Raw genomic sequence first — 20822 nt, 5'->3', positions numbered from 1 at the left:
ACAATAAAATGATCACCACTTACACTGCACTTTGCTGTTTATAACGGGCTTTACATGCATTTATTAAATATGATGAGTGTGGCCCATTCTGTGGGGCAGAATAAAACAAAAACTGATTAACAGTGGATCTTGCTTTCCAAGGATGGCCATGGAGAAAGGAAGTTTTCCAGCCATGGGCACGCTGGCACAGAGCCTGCTCTGTCCCACAAATACTGACTGCACAACGGGAGGGCAAGGGAGGTTGAAGGGACAGAGGCCATTTGGGTGGACATGGCTATGAGATGGATAGGTTGACGTGTGTCTGAAACCCAATTAACCTCTGTGCTGGAGAACAGAAGGAGGTAGCAAGTAACGAGACGAATTTGAAATGTGAAGTGCAGTCAGCTTCCGAAGAGCCCGGATTGGGTCAGTCCATCCTCCATAAATGAGAAGTCATTTCTTCACTGTAGAGGAGGAAGCAGGTGCTACAGCCAGATATGCCCTTCAGCAAATCAACATGGAGGAAGCGACGGGAGGTTGGCGGGCATGCCCCGCTGGAGACTCCTCAATGAGCCTAGAAAAGACATGCTATCTAGAATACAGTGGCAATGCAGGTACTGGGAAAAGGGGAGGGGGTATCAGAATAAAATTGAGGCTTTCAAGTGCCCAAATGTGGCACCAAAGTCAGAGAATTAGTTAATATACGCTTGAGATTTCAATATGTTATGTTGAAAGAATGGGATATTTCAGGCACATAAACTGATGTGATTTAGCTTAGCCTTTTCCTCCACTTGACAGAAGATAAATATTATTGTTCCCAGTCTACAGAGTCCCAATTATGCAAATTCTTGATGCTTTAGTGATAATTCCTTGATAGAGCTTCCCCTTCTTCCTTCTTCCATCTCTCCCCTATATGGCAAGGAAGAAAGGCATTTGTACTTCAATGACGCTCTCTAATCCCTTGAATCTAGAAATCTGAAGCTGGAAAACTTGTGATTTCATCTCTTAGCTGGGTTAGAACACAAAAGGCTTCCCTGGATGACTTACTGCCTTTGGGAACTTTCTAGAGAGTTACAGCTCTTGGCAGCTCAGGCAAATCCATCATCAAATGCCTACACAGAGTCTGCTCTGTAGCCTAAACTGTGAGGTCACCCAGTCTACCTCCTCTGAGACCTGAAGGCAAGCCTGCTGACTCCTCAGCTGCCCGTGTCCTCCATGGGCCTGAAACCACCTCTGCATCTCTTGTAAGGTGTGCACAATCAAAGCGCGATTTAAACTTCCTCACTTGGTCTGTTGTCCCTGTACTCACATCGCACTGTTCTGCTGACACTGGTGCTGTCTTCCCACATCAGGTCAGGAGACTCTTCTGCTGTGCTTTGTTTTTAGAATTCCAAATGAGAAGTTGCAAGCAAAGCTCATTGTTTGGCATTTATCTTAAGAGCTATTTGGTATACAGAAATTAGGCTCCACCATCTACAAAACTGCATATTCAAATTCTTCACCTCTTTACCTTCCTCTTGTCCACGGCAGACCAGCTGGGAGGACCCGTACCTCTAGTGTGGTAATCTTTAATCTTTAGAGCCTGTTCATACAGATACCAAGATGGTTGCAGAGACAGCACTGTGAGCAATAAGAAAAGAAGCTAGGGAAACAGTTGTTTCTATCCCACGAAAAAGCACTTTCATCCTGTGGCCTGATCTTGCAGAAACAACCAGGGCCACTGAGCACAACTGGCTCATGTCTTACAGAGTAGCAGCATCTCTCCATCCCTGTCCTAACCAGCAAGAACCAGATCCAATTCTACTAACAAAGAAATATATACCAACAAAGAGATGCATGGTCCTAACATGCAATGGTATCTTCTTTTAAAAATTAAACAATTAAAATTAAACAATTATGATTATTTGTGGGGGGGGTTGTATGGAGGTGTGGGGTGCTCATGCCCTGGCATGTGTAGAGGTCACAGGACAACTCTGTGAACTCAGTTCTATGTTTCTACCTTCATGTGCATTCTGGAGCTTGAACTCAGTCGCCAGTCCAGGAAGCGCTTCTACCCACTAAACCACCTAGCCCTCCCAGTGGACTCGTCTTGTGGCATGGCACTCCATAAGTTATGAGAGAGCCAACATAGGAGGCAGTGTCCAGGGGCAAAGGATAAGGATGACCAACAATGAAAAACCAGAGGAAACCACAGTGGAACAGGGGACGGAATACGGGAAGGATGCCTAGCTAGGCAGGCAGCAGCAGAGAAAGAAGGGTTTTCCAACTGCTGTAGCAGCAGAGCTGAATGCAGCGGAACATCAGCAACCTCAGTAGGGTCAATGGCCATCAAGACTGGTACAGGGAAGACTTAACCAGTCAATGGGTCTGACAGTAAGGTTGTGGAAGTCACTTAGAGTTGGGAAGAACTGGGTCCCTAGGAGTAAGACTTGAAAGTATCCTGGAAAGCATGATCTGTAGGAACTGGAAAAGGACCATTGAGGCAGAAAACACACCATCAGGAAGGGCTTCCTTTATAACCCAGTTAAATCAAACCCTTCCTGACTCCATGCCTTCCTCTGAGTCTCATGAGAAATACCGTCTCTCTGCATTGTCCCAATGTTGCACAATGTCGGGGTTCAAATAAAGAATTTTGAGTACAGAGAGAAAACAGAAAGGAAAAATGAAAAGGACTTAGAAGGACTGCAGGGGTTTTGGTAAGTCAGAGTTGTGCCCATCTGTTGGGGAAATCACTGCATATCTTGTGCTGTCTCTTGTCTCTTGCTCTCTCTCCCAGCTCCTCATTGGTCTGTCCTTTTGTAGATGGCACTGATTCTCTGACTTTTTTCCGGTATTCCCCAGGCAGTACTAATGAGTATCCTTACTGTGGCTGACTAAGACCTCTTGTTTACCAGGACTATATACACTGTTCCCCTTAATTATTTTTGTCAGTTAGACCTGTTGGGTGCCTCATGAAGATCTCCCTGGAACCCCAAAGAATCTCCCTCCTAACTCTAGAGTTCTGCATTGGTCAATATTCCAGGGAGGTGGGGGTCACTGTGATGAAAAAGAGATCTTTAGCACAACATGAATTCGGAGGTTGGAGAGTGGGTTTTTCTAGCCAGGATGTCCATACTCTCCTCAGATTTCCAGGAGCATGGGAATGACAGCTGCTCTCCAGACATCCCTGACTCTGATGGCCTCTGGTGGCATTGCTAGAAAAAGCAGGGCTTCAGTGAGATGAAATGTCTCCTCTTGTCCTTTGGTCAGTGCCCCCTTACCTCTGGTGTTGCTGCTGCTGCTGTGGCCTCCTAGTTCAGCCTTTTCTCCCCTCACATCCTGCAGCAATTCCCTGTCACAACCATTGTTTCCCTTGGAAGTCTTGCCTCTGTTTATTTTCTCGTCCTGGCTGGAAACCTGGATGTGGAAAGAGCTGGTACTCTATTGTGTTTAGAGCTTTGTCTCCTGATATTTCTAGGGTTTGAAGGACAGGGCAAAGAAAAATCAGCCTTCACCTCCCAGCAGCCAACCATGTGTCGCTAAGATCCTCACCCACTTTTTTAGAAACACAATACATTTCTTTCTGGGATATTTACATCTCATAGCAGTCGTCTAAGGGAGTCATGAAAGTTCCTGAACCTCTCCCCATGAACCAGGAGGCTGCTCCCCTACCATTCCTCGCTTCTACATAACGGCATATAAGGAGTAGAGAATATCTTTCTCCTTCTACATCATGGCACATAAGGAGTAGAGAATACCTTTCTCCTTCTACATCATGGCACATAAGGAGTAGAGAGTACCTTTCTCCTTCTACAAACTACTCTGACATTTCATTGTAGCATTATCTGGATTCTAGAGTGACAAAAAGTGCTTTGTGTTTTCTCTTATTAAAAGGTGAAAGAATAAATGAACACCAGTCAGTAATCACACTCAATGATTAGATGTTCTGCAGCGAGGTATAGAAGGCACAGTCTTTCTAGCATTATGAATGATGTGGACTTCAGAATAGGACCAATGTTCTACTGATTTTTCCAGATAATTTAAAAAATACTGCAAATATGTTGGAAAATTCAGAAATCAAAAAACATCTATTTTGGGAAATAAAATATTTTATTATAAAGTTTGAGTTTCATGGACTCCATCCCTGGTTCGTTAACAGAAAAACAAAATAAAATAAAACAACAACAACAAAACAAAGAGAGGAGAATGAGAGAGGAGGGAGAAGAGGGAGAGTAGAAGAGGAATGAAGAAAGGGGGATTGAAGAGGCCTTTCTGTATCTTTATTACAGAAACAACACCCAGTGAGTGAGGGCACCCCCAATTGTCCCATAGTCATCCTTAAATTGTCATGGCTTCTCTTTCCCTATTTGTCCTCCACCTGGAAGAGTGTCCCAGTGGCTTCTCTCCAGTGCTGGGCCCTCTTTGGCATTTGCTCATGCCGTTAAGGCCCCTAGAGAAATTCAGAATGGAAACTTAAGTCTGAGGTATTTCTGTAGTGGTCGTCTGGTGACTTCCCAGTGGGTCGGACCTCACAGATCTTACACAGGTCTTGACACTTTTCTCATGGTCACTCTAGAGTCCATGATAAAATTACTCCTGTTACTGAATGTAGTAGGAAATGTGTCCTAAAGGAATACAGCTCTCCTTAGCCCTAGAAAAATGGAGGCTTCTGTCTCTCAGATTAGCAATTCAGTAGGAAGGGACAGGAGTTTGGAGGTCTTTGTTGGCTAACATCATGATCTGTATTAAAAGTGTTTGTGTGGTGTGTACGTTCGTGCATGCATGTGCGTTCATGTGTGTGTGTTTGTGTGTTTATTGTGAGTTTCAGAACAAGCTTGAATGGCTCATAAATTCAAGAGGACACAGCAAGGGGACAAAGTCCCAAGATGACAATGTGCAATGGGCGTGCTGAAATGTGCAGCCAGTGTATTGAAATCTAGACTTGACATGCACACAGAGAAAACTCTGTTACTTTTCTCCAGTCACCGGGGACTGAGAAATGATGCTTTCTAAAATCTTTTCCCTTGAGGAAGAAAATTCCTTCCAAACTTTTAAGTAGATTCTATAACTCTTAGGAGATGTTTAAGAGTTAAATACAGCAATCTACTCTAGTTTAAACATCCAGCCTTATTATCCACTTTGACCTTCTTCTGCTTCATTCCATCCACTGATAAGCAACCGTTGTTTCAGGAACTTGGGGAACAGGTGAAATATGGCCTGCTGCTGTTGTGCAACTAGCTCCCCTTCTTCCTCTGTTTTAAGTCCATTATACCAAAGAAGAGGACTCCTAAGGGGAAGAGTAAATGGCTTTTCCTGAATAGACCTCCAGTCCTCTCCACGCTGCTTCCTTCAGTTTCACTGACTAGTAATGATACAACTAGCACTTAGAAACCACATCCCAGTGCCAATAATACCTCTTAATATCTACCATCTATATATTCATATCTATCATTTACCTATCATCCATCCATCTATCTATCATCTATCTATCTATCTATCTATCTATCTATCTATCTATCTATCTATCTATCTATCTCTTCTATTTTCCTATCTGCCTGTCTACCTTATCTATTAACTTAATCACAAAATTTGATGAAATGGGTATTTTCTTTCATGTGTGACTAGAGGTGCTCACGGCAGCCACCATCTGAAATGATTCCAGCTCCTGGGGACAGTACTGTCTTAATCTCCCCCAATTTCACCTGTTAATGGAGCCTCTAGCTTCCCAGTAGAAGCAGAGAACTTCCTAGAACCTTTGGTTTTAGTGGTTAAACTGTAAGTTGAGCATGTACTGACTTTCCTCTGTTCTTTTTCTTTGTCTGTGGTTTCCTATGGACACTTCCTCTCCTGTTACTAGAGTGGAGGTAAGAATTCGTTATTATTCCAAAGTTTCATGTCACTTGTGGTTTTGATTTAACATAACAAGGATTTGTCTACTGAGAACTATAAATTTTTGAGCATTTCTCATGTCTAAAGCTGTTTCATATTTTTATAAAACGATTAAAAAATAAAGTGTCAATTGAGTATTTACTGTGTGTCAGATGCTCTATGTAAGTTATTGTATCCTCAAGGTATCCCCATGACATAGGGACCATGATTGTCTTCAGAAAAGAAACTGAGAAACTCTTTGTACTGCAAGCTCACTCAGGTAGAGATGAGGCGGTTTGAAATGAAGCTAAGTCTTTTTCTTGTGCTTTTCCAAGAGATAATAAATATCAACTTATAGAAGTTTTAACTGTAGTGTTTTATATTAAATTGGCTTTCATTAAAACTCTATATGGCAACCCATCAGAGTTCATGCATCTAATTCCAACCCTCCAAAAGCTGAGTCAGGAGGATCAGATGTTTAAGACCAGGCTGGACTGCATAGCGTGTTTGAGGCTAGCCAGGCTACATAGTGAATTTGAGGTCAATCTGTATTACATGATACTTTGTCTCAACAAGCAAATGAAAGAAAAAAAATACCAATCATACCAATCAAACAATTTACCAGGTGTGGTGATGTCTACTTGTCAGACACTGGAAGCTAAAGCAGAAGTATCAGAGTTCAAAACCAGCCTTGGCTTAATGAAACCCTGTTTTGGAAAACCAGAAACCAAACAGGTGAATAAACAAACCAAAAGAGCTTTCAAAATGCCATGGTGTGAAATAAGTACAAATGACTAATTTATAATAGCAATAATAACCATTGTAGTTAGTGTTATGGTACCCGTTCTCATTTTAACATTGCAGGAACTTTAGGGAGAGGTGTTTTTATTCATACTTTTCCATACAGGGACTCAGATGCAGCAAGGGTTGCTAGACTACATGGGTCACAAAATGCTAGGCCTCCATCAACATTCGGGCAAACAGACTCCAGAACTCGGGCTCAAAGCAGTGTCCTAGCAAGGGGACCAGAAAGTGAGAAGAATGTAAAACTCTAGACACTAGCTTGAATTCCACAGAGTATAATAACTCAACACACAATAAAATGTGGTTCCTTCTAAATCTCATCTCTGCATATTCAGCTGCATTGTTCTGCTACGAGGTGAATTGTTAGCTATTAAGTGGTTCTCCCAGTTCATAGAGGCAGTATACTGCCTCTTCAGAGCTTGACAGTGAAGCCTAGGATATCTACCTATCAACTGAAGGAAGGGACATATGAAGTCAGCACGATAGGAGTTGAAATCCAAGCCATTTGACAATGAAGACACACGTGACATCTTTTGTTCCCATGCCTGTTAACATCACTGTCCTTCATGCCTTTTTAAAACCAAGTATTCTATTGTTGGAAATATATTGGAAATGGACACACAAAACCAACTTTACTCTCCCATGCCCCTGGAGGTTTGTATTTTCCTGCATATAAAGATTAATTGTATGATAGCGTAATAGTGGAATCATAGGTTCCAAGGGCTTAAAGAGTAGACATAGGTCATCTCCTTAGAAGTGAATTCAAATGAAGAAGTTTAAGCATGTTAGTAGATAAATAGATGCTAGACAAAGAATAATTTCCAGCTGAATGTGGTAATGATGCAGGTCATCCCAAGCCTCAGAAGACTGGGACAGAAGATGGTGAAGTTGTGAGGCCAGCTTAGGCAAAGTGAGACCACATTTCAAAAGTAAAAGGAACCACCCCATCCACTTTTGTCTTGTGATAATGTAAATACTCTCAGACTCTGCTGATAGTGAGATATTTATTGCTGGTTTTATGAATTCCAACTTAGAAATTTTTATTAGTCTTAAATTAGCTGTATCTATAGACAAAAATCCACTTTTAGAAATCTATTCTAAGGAAATAATAAGACTTATGAACACTAGGCACACTGCTTGCACTCATGGATATAACATATAAACATCATATGTATCCACTGATAAAGGAAATTGATTAGAATCTCTGTTTTTTTAATGCTCAGACAAGGTTTATAGCATGTTATGAGGCAAAAATGCAGGATACAAAAATGTATTTACAGTTCAATTTTGATATTTCTGTATAAAAAGAATATATAACTTATTATACACAAATATGTAATATAGGAAATATCTGTCTATGGTATTAATATAAATCATGTTAGGTTTATAAATATATTTATGTTCATTTGCTCTTTGAGAATTTCATATGGTTTAATCATATTCTATCCCTGTTTCCCAACCCCTCTTAAATCTGCCCCCACTTACCCACCCAACCTCTTGTTCTTTCTCTCTTTTAACTTCTGGAAAAGACAAAATAAATTTTCCCCATTTTTCTGGTTTTTTAATAAAAAGTGCTTCTTCTTTATACTCTAGTACATTTTGTGTAGAAAAAGTTCTTAGCTTTTGCTCACAGGAAGCACGAGAGGTCATGTCCTCTTCACTGAGGACATTGCGCTTGGCAGTTCAGCAAAGTGACATTTGATCGCTATGCTACAGCGGAGGTTGGCTAACATTCTCTATAAAGGGTCAGATATTAATATATTCACTCTGTGAGCCATAAAGACATTATTAAAACTGCTCAGCCTGGTGGTTTAGCCCAAAGCACCCATGGAAAGTGGGTAAGCAGGTACAACTGCCTTTTTAAAAAAAAAAAAAAAAGAAAGAAAGAAAACTTAATTTGTGGACATACATTCGATGCATATGTAGTTTTCACGTGTCATCAAATATTCTTTTTAGTTTTTCACAACCACTTAAATATAGATATCATTCATAGCTCTCCAGAGAAAATAAAAAGTCTCTAAATCAAAAGCATAAACTTTAAAATAAGAAGGCTATGACCTCAGTCACATAGAGGAACAAGTTGAAGAGACCTTTTTATAGGACATGGTGACCAGAGTTAATAACAATGTAGAGAATTCTTTTAAAAAGAACTCTAAACAGACTTGAATTGTTCTCACCACAAATGATAATATGCATTTGAGATAATGCATGTGTTAACAAATCCAACTTAGTCATTCTATGATATATGTAAATTTCTAAGTATCATACAAAACTTCTGTCAATTGTATTAGTTAAAAAGAAAATTTTTCTTAAGCAAAAGACTGAAAAAATGCCATTTATATGCTACTTTGATAAAAGAGTATCCCTCTTGGTGCATATATGTGAACATTTAAATTGGTTTTAAGAACATGTAATCATGAGTAGTCATCATTGACTGCATTCCCAGGTTTTAAAATATTATCAAAAACCATTGGGTCCTTTTTTGAATCTGGGTCTTTCTTTAAGAGTGGAGTCTGACAGGTCTTGAGTTATACGCGTTGGCCTCAGCCTTAGCAAACAAATGAATCAATGACAGACAAAAGGCAGCACTTTGAAGACAGGGAATGGCTGGGAACCTCCCTCCGCATCACCTTTGTAGGGGAAAAGCGGCAGTTGCTATGTAAGGGGAGATCCGAGGAGAGGGACGGCTATCGAGTTTACCTCCACTACAGCAGCGGGTGTCATAAACCAAACAGGACATAGCTGGCCCTCTGCAGATGCCCTTGGACAAAGTTCAAAGGAAAGAGATGCTCCCTCCTTCACAGAAACAGGAAGGTAGTCCTTCGGAGTATGATTCAGACTTGCTTTAGAAGAGAGGAAACGGGGGAAGAATCGCATGAATGTTCCGTTTGACTTCAGGGCGGTCCTTCATAAGAGACAACGAGGGAGGGATCTGGGACCAAATACCCGTTCTTGCCCCTGCAGAAGGTGTGCAGCCAGGTCTGCAGTAAGGAGGTAATACAGGGATGGGTATCTCCTGGACTGAAGAGATGGTTTACCGGAACAGTCCAGAATAGTCAACCTTCTGTAAAGGGAGCTCTGTGACCTCTGCCCCACTGTTCAAAGGAGTCACAGACCCAGCTGCCCTCAAGACAGGAACTATGTGTCAGGAACTATGCTAGAGACACAGTCTCAGGTGGGCAGTGCAAAAGCCCACAGAAAACACAGGGGTAGAGAGCTTCTCTTCACCTCAACTCCCAGTTCTTGCTGGGAGCACCATTCATATTACTTAATCATAAATTTAGAAAGTCTGTGGACTAAATAATTCAATTTATAGCTGCCCCACTTACACCCTCCCACCCCGTTTGCGCTCTATGCTAGAATCCATTTTGCGAGCTTCGCGCAAGGAGGTTGAGGAAACACATGGACCTCCAATCACTGGTACAAAGGCCCTCTTTAATAGCACCATGGAGGCTTAAATACCCAGCAGTCAATGGCCAACAGGTGAAAATCCCATCCTCTGATCCTCTAGGCAAAGCACAGCTTTTAGTAACTTCAATTAGTAGGCTCTAGTAGGGAAGAGCAGCTGAAGGCCAGGAACCCAATTGGTCCCAACATACAGTCATTTCTGGTATCTCAAATTAGATAGCTGTGTAAAATTTGAGTTTTATAAACATCTTCAAAAAAGTGGGAGAGGTTTAAAGTACCAAAACTGTGACTAGGCAGTTCACTGATTTTTAAGAGGCGATCTCTAGATATATAAGATATATCTTTATATGCATTAATATGTATATATACATAGTGAATATTTGTATGCTTGGGTTGTGAAGGTGATCAAGCATATGTACGCTAGCAAAAGTCTCCAAAACCTGTTCAACTCTCTTCTTCTGCCCTTTTATGCTTTGACTACTAATTCCTTATTTCTGAAGCCATTTTTATTAGTTTTCTGTAGGGTCTTTTTCTTTTTCCAAAAAGACGTGTTTTGTTTGTGCAATTAAAAGGAAATCAGCAATGTGTATTACATTTTGATGTTCATGGAAAAACAAGAGTTAGCTCCATTTGGTAGTTAGCACTCGGCATGAGGACCTGGACGAGTAGCAGACGTTGTGCAACACATTCAACTTTTACAGGATACAGGGTTTTTGTTTTTCCCTGCTCTTATTCACTCTCTAGTTTTTACCAAGAAATGTATGTAGTGGCATTTCGCTTGTATTTTAATAAATAAAACTTGCCTGAGGTCAGAAAACAAAACAGCCAGCCACAGACTCTTACCTCGACCTCAGAAAAGACAATCCTGCCTCCAAGAATCTCAGAATAAGACTGTGTCCAAGAACTGTCTCCTCCTGTTTTATAATCCACTCTAGGGCTGGGATTAAGGCGTGCACCACTACTGCCTGGTCTATAAGGCTGGCCAGTGTGACTGTTTTACTTTTCTGATCTTCAGGCAAGTTGTATTTACTAAAATACCAGTGAAAGGCCACTACAGATTTGTGAGACCGTTGACAAACCAGGATGGGCTCCTTCTGGCTTTTGGCTGTTCATCTGTTTTGTTGAGCTACAGCAACCACGACTTTCTTTTTTTAATGCCACCACAAATTGGCTTCCCTAAGTGGGTTATTTTCTGATTCAAGGCTTTTTATTTTAAATATCCCCTATGAACTAAATGGCACAATAATGGTCCTGCTGCCCAATTACTAAGTGACCAATCCAAACTGAAACTATCTTATGAAACATGGTTTTATTTGGATGCATGGAGTCTTGTTCTAATGAATTTGTTTCAAAGACCGGACAGTGTTGATTTATACATTATGGACTTTTCACGTTCAAATAGTGTTCCCTAAGCATTTAGAAGTTCCCAAACTGCAGTCTGCTGAATTTGCTTACTCTAAATCTTTTATAGACTGGTAATGAAAACTTAACTTTTAGTTAAGTTTTAGTAAATATCTACAATTAATAGCATGCATTTAATGAGAAATATGATTGAAGTTTTCCATTCTGTTAGTGATTAAGATCTCACGGAAACCATAAGAATACAGACACCCATGATGTTGCCTACACATGATAAATATTCAGTAATTGTCAGTGAGTCTCTGAGCTACTATTGTCCCAGTAAAGAAGTGGCATAGCCAAGATGGGGATGTATTAAACATTTTGGGTACTTAGCTCGGTAGCATAGATTGTTCTTAAAGCTGCTGATACTTTTCCATGGGAACAATTAATATGTTCTCTCATCTGTTATTCACCACAATGAATATTTTTCTTGGATTTTATCAGTTTATGTGCAGATCAGTATGTGAGCTGACTGGAGCAAGAACAATCATTCTGACTATAGCCTAAATAACAAAATTGCCCAAATTCATTCAGTTCTCGACCGTTACCAAAGCTTTCCATAGCTTGCGGTACCTAGAAATGACACTGTTGCTCCTGGGGATGGGGAGAATATTCAGATGAAACATTTCAACACACTTGCCAGGACAGCCTCTCCGTATTCCTGTGATGCAGATGTGAGGGGTGGCAGAGGCAGAATGGATGCCAAGAAATTGCATCTGACGGGTTACGCTGCTCATCACTTCTTTCAGCAAATCACAGAAAGACAGCAAAGGCTACTGCGCCCAGTACAGAGGGGAGGTGTGTGATGCAGTCCTGGCCAAAGATGCCCTGGTCTTTTTCAACACCTCCTACTCAGACCCTGAGGAGACCCAAGAGCTGCTGATCCACACTGCGTGGAATGAGCTGCAGACTGTGAGCCCACTCTGCCGGCCGGCTGCCGAGGCCCTGCTGTGTAACCATCTCTTCCAAGAGTGCAACCCTGGAACAGTACCTACTCCCATGCCCATTTGCAGGTAAAACTTTGAAAATGCATATAAAAAGTCATTCTTTGTATGCCAACCGTTTGCAAAAGAAGACATTGTCACAAGCAGTAGGCACGTACATGGTGCACATACATGTATGAGGGAAAAACATTCACACACATAAAATTAATGATTGGCAAAATTTCCCACTCAGCCCAAGAAAGTAATTAAAAACACAAAATTTCTCCCATGTAAAGCATTGATGGCAATCTATGATACAGATACTCTGAATTTGCAGAAAATATTGGTCTGGTTCAATCAAAAAGTGTCTTGCACACCACAAAAAGAGCCCTGTGATATATGTGTGCATATGCACACACACAAAATTTTCTTTCTCTTTGATAGGGATGTAGGACACGTGTTATAGTGTGTGTGTGTGTGTGTGAGAGAGAGAGAGAGAGAGAGAGAGAGAGCGTGTGCGTGCGTGCATGCATGCTACGCAAGCTTGAGCTGCACCCAAGCCCTTACATATTTTCATTATTTTCCCTCTTAAATTATTTTCTCCTCTTATTATCAACCCTAACAACCTTAATTTGGAATTACCCAGGGTGGTCTTGACGCAATTTGTCCTAGGAAGTCCAAAAAAAAAAAAAAATGTTATCTTCCAAATCCCAATTAGTCCAACTAGCTTTTCTTCAGCTCTTCCACACATTCCACAGCCTGTCCAGGCTTAACAGCCTCACACTGTCTCTAATTGGGCATCTCAGGGGGAAGCCCTTAGACCCTCAGGGTGGAACTCTGCTCTCCAGGGAAGGGCTGGCCTAGGAACTCAGGGTGCTCCTGCAAACCCTTGCTGGTGCTGCTGTTCTCTTCCAGGGAGCAGAGCAAGCAGGTTCAGGGGTGTCCTTTCTCAAGGCCGGCCCATCAGGCCCGAGGTGATGGCCCGTGTCCCTTAGTTCATATGCTCTTAAAACTATCAACCTTATTTCTGTATCTTTGGTTTTATTTTTTAAGGTTACTGATTTAATTTTATGTGTATAAATGTTTGTCCTGCATGCATGTATGTGCTCATGTAAGTGCCTATTGATCCCCCGGAACTACAATTACAGATGACTGTGAGCTAACATGGCTGCTGGGAATTGAACCTGGGTCTTCTGCAATGGCAGCAAGTGCTCTAGACCTCTGAACTATCTCTCCAGCCTCTGTACCTTTATTGTTAATACGAACTTCAAGTGACAATATATCAGGGACTCTTATCTAATTCATTCTAAATTTAAGGGGGAAAAAAACCTAAACAAGATAGTATTTCGTCTCATAGCTCCATACACTATACCTTTTAATGCCTCTATCTTATAATGCCTTGCGTTAGTTAAGTCACAAAGAGTTATTTAAAAATGCTTTTGTAAGCAAAGACACCACGATGTGACGATGTTTCATAAATACAAAATTTAAGCCTCACTGCAAATTTGCGTTTAACTCACCGTGGTTCATCAGGTCTTGCTTGTCTTTCAACATTTCAGAGAGTACTGCTTGGCCGTGAAGGAGCTGTTCTGTGCAAAGGAATGGCTGGCAATGGAAGGAACGACCCACAGAAGCCTCTACCGCTCAGGGATGCATCTCCTCCCAGTGCCAGACTGCAGCAGGCTTCCCAGCATGCACCGGGATCCCATGGCCTGCACAAGACTGCCCTATTTAGGTAACATGAAATTCCCTCCAGACTTTGGAAGTTAAGGAAATTTTACTGTTTAGAGTCAAGTAAGGTGTGTCCTTAAAGCGCCTAACATTTTCAGGCTTTCTAGGCTGTTCTAATGTTTTTTGCTTTGCCCTCTCCACACCCGTAACAGCAGAATCCTAATACTACCCTAATCACACAGGTTAGCATAAGAATTAATTTCATTTGTTTTCAAATAAACCGAAGGGCACTTGTAACTGCTGCTTGGATCTTGCTTTATTTCACAGGGGTGCTGAGTGTAACATTTTCAGGGATGTATGGGAAGACTGCTAAGAAATATCTCATAGTTTGTCAGAGGAATGGCGTAAAGGAACAAATAATCCTCTTTCTTAGCCAACGGTGCAGATTTTTTTTAAGCATGCAGAAAATAAGCCACATGTTTGGAAACGCTGACCCCACAAAACCACACCGAGCGACTGCATGGTGCTTTATGAGTTTCGTTTGTAAGGACGATGCTACCCTAACCGCTGGTTTCGTTTCAAAGATGCGCTCTTCGCGTTTGAATGCTTTTCTCTCACTCACTTGAACGCTGGCAGGGAAAGTCGCATTTCTTAGCGGTAGCTCAAGGATCTAGGAGATACCTCAATGCTTACTCAAAACCAATTTTTATCCTTTCCCCCTCAGATTATAAAAAAGAAAACATAACAAGTAAGTAATTCCGTTTGTGCCTCTGAAATCTTCTGTGTCTGTAAGTGGATTCGTGCATGTATTATTTACCTTGCCCTCCCAGATCTCCAGAACAGAATGTACTGAGCGTCATCGGCCCCCACACACAGTGGTGGGGCTCATCCCCTGCCTCAGCTAGGACGTGATGCTTAGCGAAGAGAACAAATACATCTCCTTTCTCAAGATGGTTGGCCTTTTTTATACCCCAGATGTTTAATAAATCTGGGGTTTAACCACAGATTTTGGATTCTGCAGCAACAGTTTCATGCTATGTAATTTTTTTGGATAGAAACAAATACTATTTTTCTCTATTGAGCTGTTTTCTGATCTTCATTTGTAACAAGTCTTTCTTTTTTGGGGGGTAATAGGTGTACTTTTTAAAAAAGAATTTCTTAGTCTTCTTTTAGTCCTTGAATTTTTATACACAGATTCTGTATTAATTACAGAATGTTTTGTCATTTGAACCAAGTGGGGAAATGAAAAGGCAATAAATCATCGATAATCCTACTTTTCATAATATTTTGTCTTAATTCTAAAATTAACCATTCTACTAGTAACAAAGAGGAAGCTCTTAGGATGTCATTGGAATCTCCTTTTTCTTGCTGTGTTTATTTATTAGTAGTTCTTTGGGACTTTCGTGTGACACATTTTTGATCGTGTTCATTCATTTAACCCACTCCTCTACTCAACTCTTCCCTGCCCTCCCAAAATCAAACCTTCAAGACCAATGTGGGCCATTGTTTCTATCTGAAGACTCAGAAAATCTGATCCTTCTTAAAAGGCGCTCAAATATAGTGGGGTTTTTGGTGGTGATGGGGAACAAACCCATGAGCAACTCGATGTCAGACAAGCTTTCTACATCTGAGATGCATCCTGGATTGTCTTAGACGTGATCTCTTTCAGTAGCTCACGCTAGCCTCCAGCTTTCTGGCTTTGATTCTTCCCCAGCTGCAAATGTTGCCACCATGCACTGGCTCAGAGTGACTCCTCATCTGCCCTACACACTGGCTTCAGCGGGAAAACTTTAAGAAGTGTGGCTGCCCGGGTTCCCCACATACACATTCTGGAGCATTTGGTGTGGAGTGCAATCTAGGATTTGAGCTTCCTCTTACTTTTTTTAAATTGATACATAAAATTGGACATATTTGAGGAGTATTTTGTGATGGTTTGATTTCCTGTATTAGCATTCAAGCCAGATAATCCTGTCTCCTCATCTACCTATTTATCATTTCTTTGAGGCAAAAAGCCTCAAAACCATTTCTTAATGTCTCTGTAATATAGAATTCTGTTTTCTGACTGTGGAATAGAACAAGGATTAGTTTTTGTTTGATGGTTTGGTTTTGATGGTTGCTGTTGCTTTAGGATAGCCACCTTTTAGTATAGTGTTTGCAAAGCTAAGCAAAATAATTTTGTAAGGGTCATCAGGAGGGCCAGCAAGACAGCTCAAAGGGTAAAGGCACTTGCTGCCAACCCGGATGGATCAGTCCCCAGGACCCACATGCAGGAGAGAAAGAACTGCTACAAGTTGCGACACTCAACAGCACAAACTAGCTACGGATGTTAATTTCTTGACTTCAGAAAACAATTTTTTGAGATTTTTATACATTTGAGAAAATTAGCTCCAGCTCTTGCAAAAAGATAATTTTCTCTGGACATAGGTGGGAAATGTCTGTGCTCTCTGAGTCAAAAGAAATAGTCTTTTCTGCTAGCTTAATTCTAGCAAGGAAAGTGTCCTGAATACACACACCAACTCGTGTTTGATGGGAATGTTTTAAACATTAAAATATTCTTCTTTGCATGATTTATTTTTTAAAAAGATCTTATTACATTTATTTACTTAGCCTGTGTGTGCATGCGTTTGCATGCACGTACAGGCCAGAGGACCACTTGTGGGAGTCAGTTCTACCATACGGGTCCTGGGAATCAAGCTCAGTTCATCGGGCTCGGTGGTAAATGCTTTACACACTGACCATCTTGCAGGTCCTGCTTTATGGCTTCTCAGTAAATTCCAAATGTCATTACTAGTTCACTTTGAGGTGCAACTGAGAAACTTTTAAAGTCCTTCTTTCTCTTTGCATTAGTTTTTTTCTTGCTCAACATGGGAGCAGAGTTTCAGCAGTCTCTGGGGTTGTTTTGTGTTAACCTCGTCTTTTGCTGAATATGCCATGACTTTGCCATATTTACATCACTCTGCGCTAAACAGACTGTTTGTCTCTTCTGTGGGATTCCACATGCCTTCCTGGCACGCTCAGCAGTGCGCCTGCCTTCTATTTCAAAGCCTCTGTAGAAGCAAAACGCAGTCTGGATTACTCTGGTAATGGAGGGCTACATCTCTCCCATTCACTGTCCCTTCCAACTTTGCTCTCACCACTTCTGCACCTAGAGAATCTGCATAGCCCAATTCTGGCAAACTGATTAGTGTGGTTGTGCACAGTCTCTCGTGAGTCCCCCAACAACCCTATGGAAGTAGGTACCGTGAACACGCTCCGTTCTACATACTAGTCAATGTGAGGAACAGGTCAGCTGACTCCCCTCACCTTCCACCCTCCCTGGGTCCTATGTAGCGTTGGGGTTAAGTTAGTATTCAGGCCCACTCTGTCTGATGCTGGTTCTACCATCAGATTCCTCCTCCTCCACAACCTATGTAGAGTAGGGGTTAAACCAGTATTCAAGCCCTAATCTGCCTGATTCTGGCTCCATTATCAGAGTCTAATTTTTCAATTGTTGCAACTGATGGTTTTCCATTACCCCCCCCTCCTTTGTAAATTTCCAAGACCTGACATGAAAAGTTTGCCTGGCTGTTCTGATAGATTTGCTCTATAGGAAATGCTGTTCTGGGGAAGCTCCTCCCATCAGCCAAAATGTTTCTGATTCTTAACCATCCAGACAACTTGACAGTCTTCTTGGCAGCATTTCAATAAATGAATGCTTTGCTTCTAAAATTCAGTTTCCACCATGGTCAGGTACTACTTTGGCCACAGATGAAGTGAGAGAGGAAGGGAAGGAGAGAGAGAGAGAGAGAAAGAGAGAGAGAGAGAGAGAGAGAGAGAGAGTTATGTAATGAACTAATATTTTAATCAATCATTTGAAATGCTGGTTGGGCCCATCTTGTGGGGACGGGAAAGCTAGAAATTCACAGAATCCGAGTTGGAAGTGATGTCAGCGGTTCTCTCGTGTGTTTCCTCCCACGGGGAGAACATCCTCTGAGTTGTCTCTGCAAACATTCCCTCTCCCAGCTCAAACTCACCCCTTTAACTGTGAGAACATTTCGGCCATGTCGAACTAAACTTGGTCCTCTATAGCTTCTAATTGCTGGTGTTTTTTCCATTCCTTTGGCTCAGCCTCTGTAGCACAGACTTCAAAAATACTTGGAGACACATGCCCTGCCTCCTTGTCGTTTCTTCCTCTTTCCACTAAACATTCCCATCTCCAACTTTTTCTCCTGTGAGTTGAGCTCCAAAGTCCACACCTTCATGTCTGCCCTACACTGGCAGTAGGAAGACGGAGGGATGTTCAGGACTAGGACAGAATGCAGCAGACAGAACATGGTCCGGATAATTAGAATGCAGTAATTGTCTGTGAGTAAGGCTTGTTCTTTCATTAGTGTTGAGTAAACTTACGCTTATTGCCTAATCACCTCTCTCAATGATGTAAGTTCAGCCCTAGCACCACGTGAAAGAGAACCGGGATGGCACACACTCGATGCCAGTGCTGGAGAGGTAGAAGGAGAGGTAAAAGCAGGACGCTTCCTAGGACTCATTCTTTTAAAACTAATTTTTGGCAAGTTATTTTTCCACTTTCCTATGAAAGCCAGGTCCTAGCTTTTCGTTCACGTTCCTCATTCCGCCCACTTTTAGAACCTTTAGCATCTCTAGGGAGAGCCTCAGAATACCTTTCCCTTGATGTTTATTTCCCTGGCATCAGGTTTTTCCTTGCAGAATGACTGTCTCTAGACTTTTATTTAGAGAATTAGATGAAGTTCCCAGCCATGTCATCATTATCTACTTAGGCTAAAATTAAATATCTTGTATTATTGCTTTTTATTCTTGTATTGATGTCTCTTTCAGATTCAGATGGTCTGTAGTTAGATGCTTTATGTATTTCCTCAAAGGAGATCTTGAGAGTGAATCCTTGAGGTGGTGAATATCGCCCAATAGTCTTCTCTGACCCCAGTAACTGGGGTGAAATAGCGCGACAGGAAGATCTTAAGTGACATCGTATTTCTCCATCCAGCCTGTAGATGTTATTGCATTTTCTCTAGCTTCTAGTTTGGAAAGCAAGTATTTCAATGTTTCTGGCTATTTTTTTTGTGTGTATTTTTTCCTCTGTCTGGGCAGAAGCTTTTAGCTTTTCTCTTTATTGGTGGTGTGTGTGTGGTAGAAATCCTGTCAAACAGTGTGCATCACACATCTCTTTCTGAGTCTTTTCTTAGAAGGTCCTGTTAGGAGCTAGAGATCAGCCACAGTAGGGATGATGTCATAGACATTAGGGAGACATCTTTCTAATGCACCAAGCTGACCAATTGCTGCACTGCTTGAAGCCTCCTGTGATTTTCTCCACTTGTTGCAAGGCAAAGGCCAACCAACTCCCCTTGGCTTACGAGGCTTTCTTATGTCCTAAAGATGATATCTGCATTAACTATAAAAATTCCCATCTGCAGCAATGCCACTGTCAGGTGCACTTTGGGAGAAGTCCAACAGCTTGCTTCCAACCCAGTAGATGCATTTCTTCCTTGGAAAACATTATCTCCCCACCCTCATTCCACTCAACTGTCATGATGCCCCCTATGCAGCCACCTACAGTAGCCATGCTGGCTTTGGCTTATTAGCATACAGTAACAAAACCACAACAGAAGGTGAAGCTTGTAAGCCACAAAAATCTGTTTCTCAGAGTTCTGGAAGTTGGCTATCCAGGATTAAGGCATAGACATATTTGGTGTCAGGTGACGATACATATTACTGCCTTATATATAGTTTCGGATGTCACGGTCTTCCCACAGGGGAAAGGTAAAGATGCAAAGTTTGTTAACCAAAACTTAAGGATAAAGTGGAAATATAATGGAAATCTGACTTGGTCGTTTGGTCCAAAGAGGTAGCTGACACAGCTCTGGAGAAAACCCAAGCAACTTGTTCTGCTGAACAACAAGCAAAGAGTCATAATAGAACTAGCCAGAAAGGAAGGGATGTTTGAAACCATACAGAACAACTGATGAAACTATGCCAATTCTTGTGTTTTAAAAATAAATCTTTCAGAGCGATCATGGGGTTTTAAAACACACATCATTAAAATCTACTTTCTAATAATTTAGTGTATGTTTGCGTGTGTGGGGGTTGGGTGGGTGAGTGGATGGTTTGTGTGTGTCTGTGTGCACATATGTATGTGGGTAGACGCACCCGTGTGAACATATGTGGAGATTAGACATTGATGTCTTCATCACTGTCAGTCTTATTTTTTCAGGCAAGAACTTTCACGGAACTGGGTACTCACTTAATGGCTAGGTGGGCCAACCAGCAAACTTTGGGACCCAGCTGTCTATGCCCCCTCCCAGTTCTGGGGTTACAAGTTCATGTCATCACACTCAGCTTTTCACTGGGTTCTGGATATTGAAACTCCCATCCTCATTCTTGTGTAGCAAAGGTTTTATCTACCAAGTCAACTTTCTGATATTTTTTTGAGAGAACAATTACCCTGATAATATCATACCAACTTTAGAAGTTATATCATATTATCTCGTGTATTATGTGCAATATGAATAGCTCTATAAAATCCACATATAAAAATAACATTAATCTGTATCTTTCAGTGATGATTCCTTACTGTATTTAGAATGAGGAGTTTGCTGACCTTTGTAAAGTTTCCTTTGGATTGAGAAAACTGGTGGTGACTGTGGACCAGTGTTAGGCCCTAGGCCCACCACGGCTGTGTCTTGATAAGTCAAGCTGTCACCAGCCCCATGCAGATGTCTATTGCTGTATTGAGTGTTCTCCTGTACCATGTGCCTTCCGAAAGTCACAGCAGTGACT

General features: G+C 41.5%; 1 protein-coding gene across 1 annotated transcript in view; it reads left to right on the top strand.

Moving 5' to 3' along the window:
- Musk (muscle associated receptor tyrosine kinase) overlaps nt 1-20822 on the top strand; it is an 86178-nt gene that overhangs the window by 53523 nt on the left and 11833 nt on the right. Inside the window, exons 8-10 of the mRNA XM_085677114.2 lie at nt 5816-5822; nt 12189-12452; nt 13922-14097. Coding sequence (XP_085533240.2) covers nt 5816-5822; nt 12189-12452; nt 13922-14097 — 447 coding nt within the window. The remainder of the gene's footprint in view (nt 1-5815; nt 5823-12188; nt 12453-13921; nt 14098-20822) is intronic.

This window comes from Myodes glareolus, chromosome 16, assembly GCF_982192425.1.
Source record: "Myodes glareolus chromosome 16, mMyoGla1.1, whole genome shotgun sequence".
Lineage (NCBI taxonomy): Eukaryota > Metazoa > Chordata > Mammalia > Rodentia > Cricetidae > Myodes > Myodes glareolus.
The sequence above is the reverse complement of the archived record's forward strand: the minus strand, read 5'-3'. Positions and strand labels throughout refer to the sequence as shown.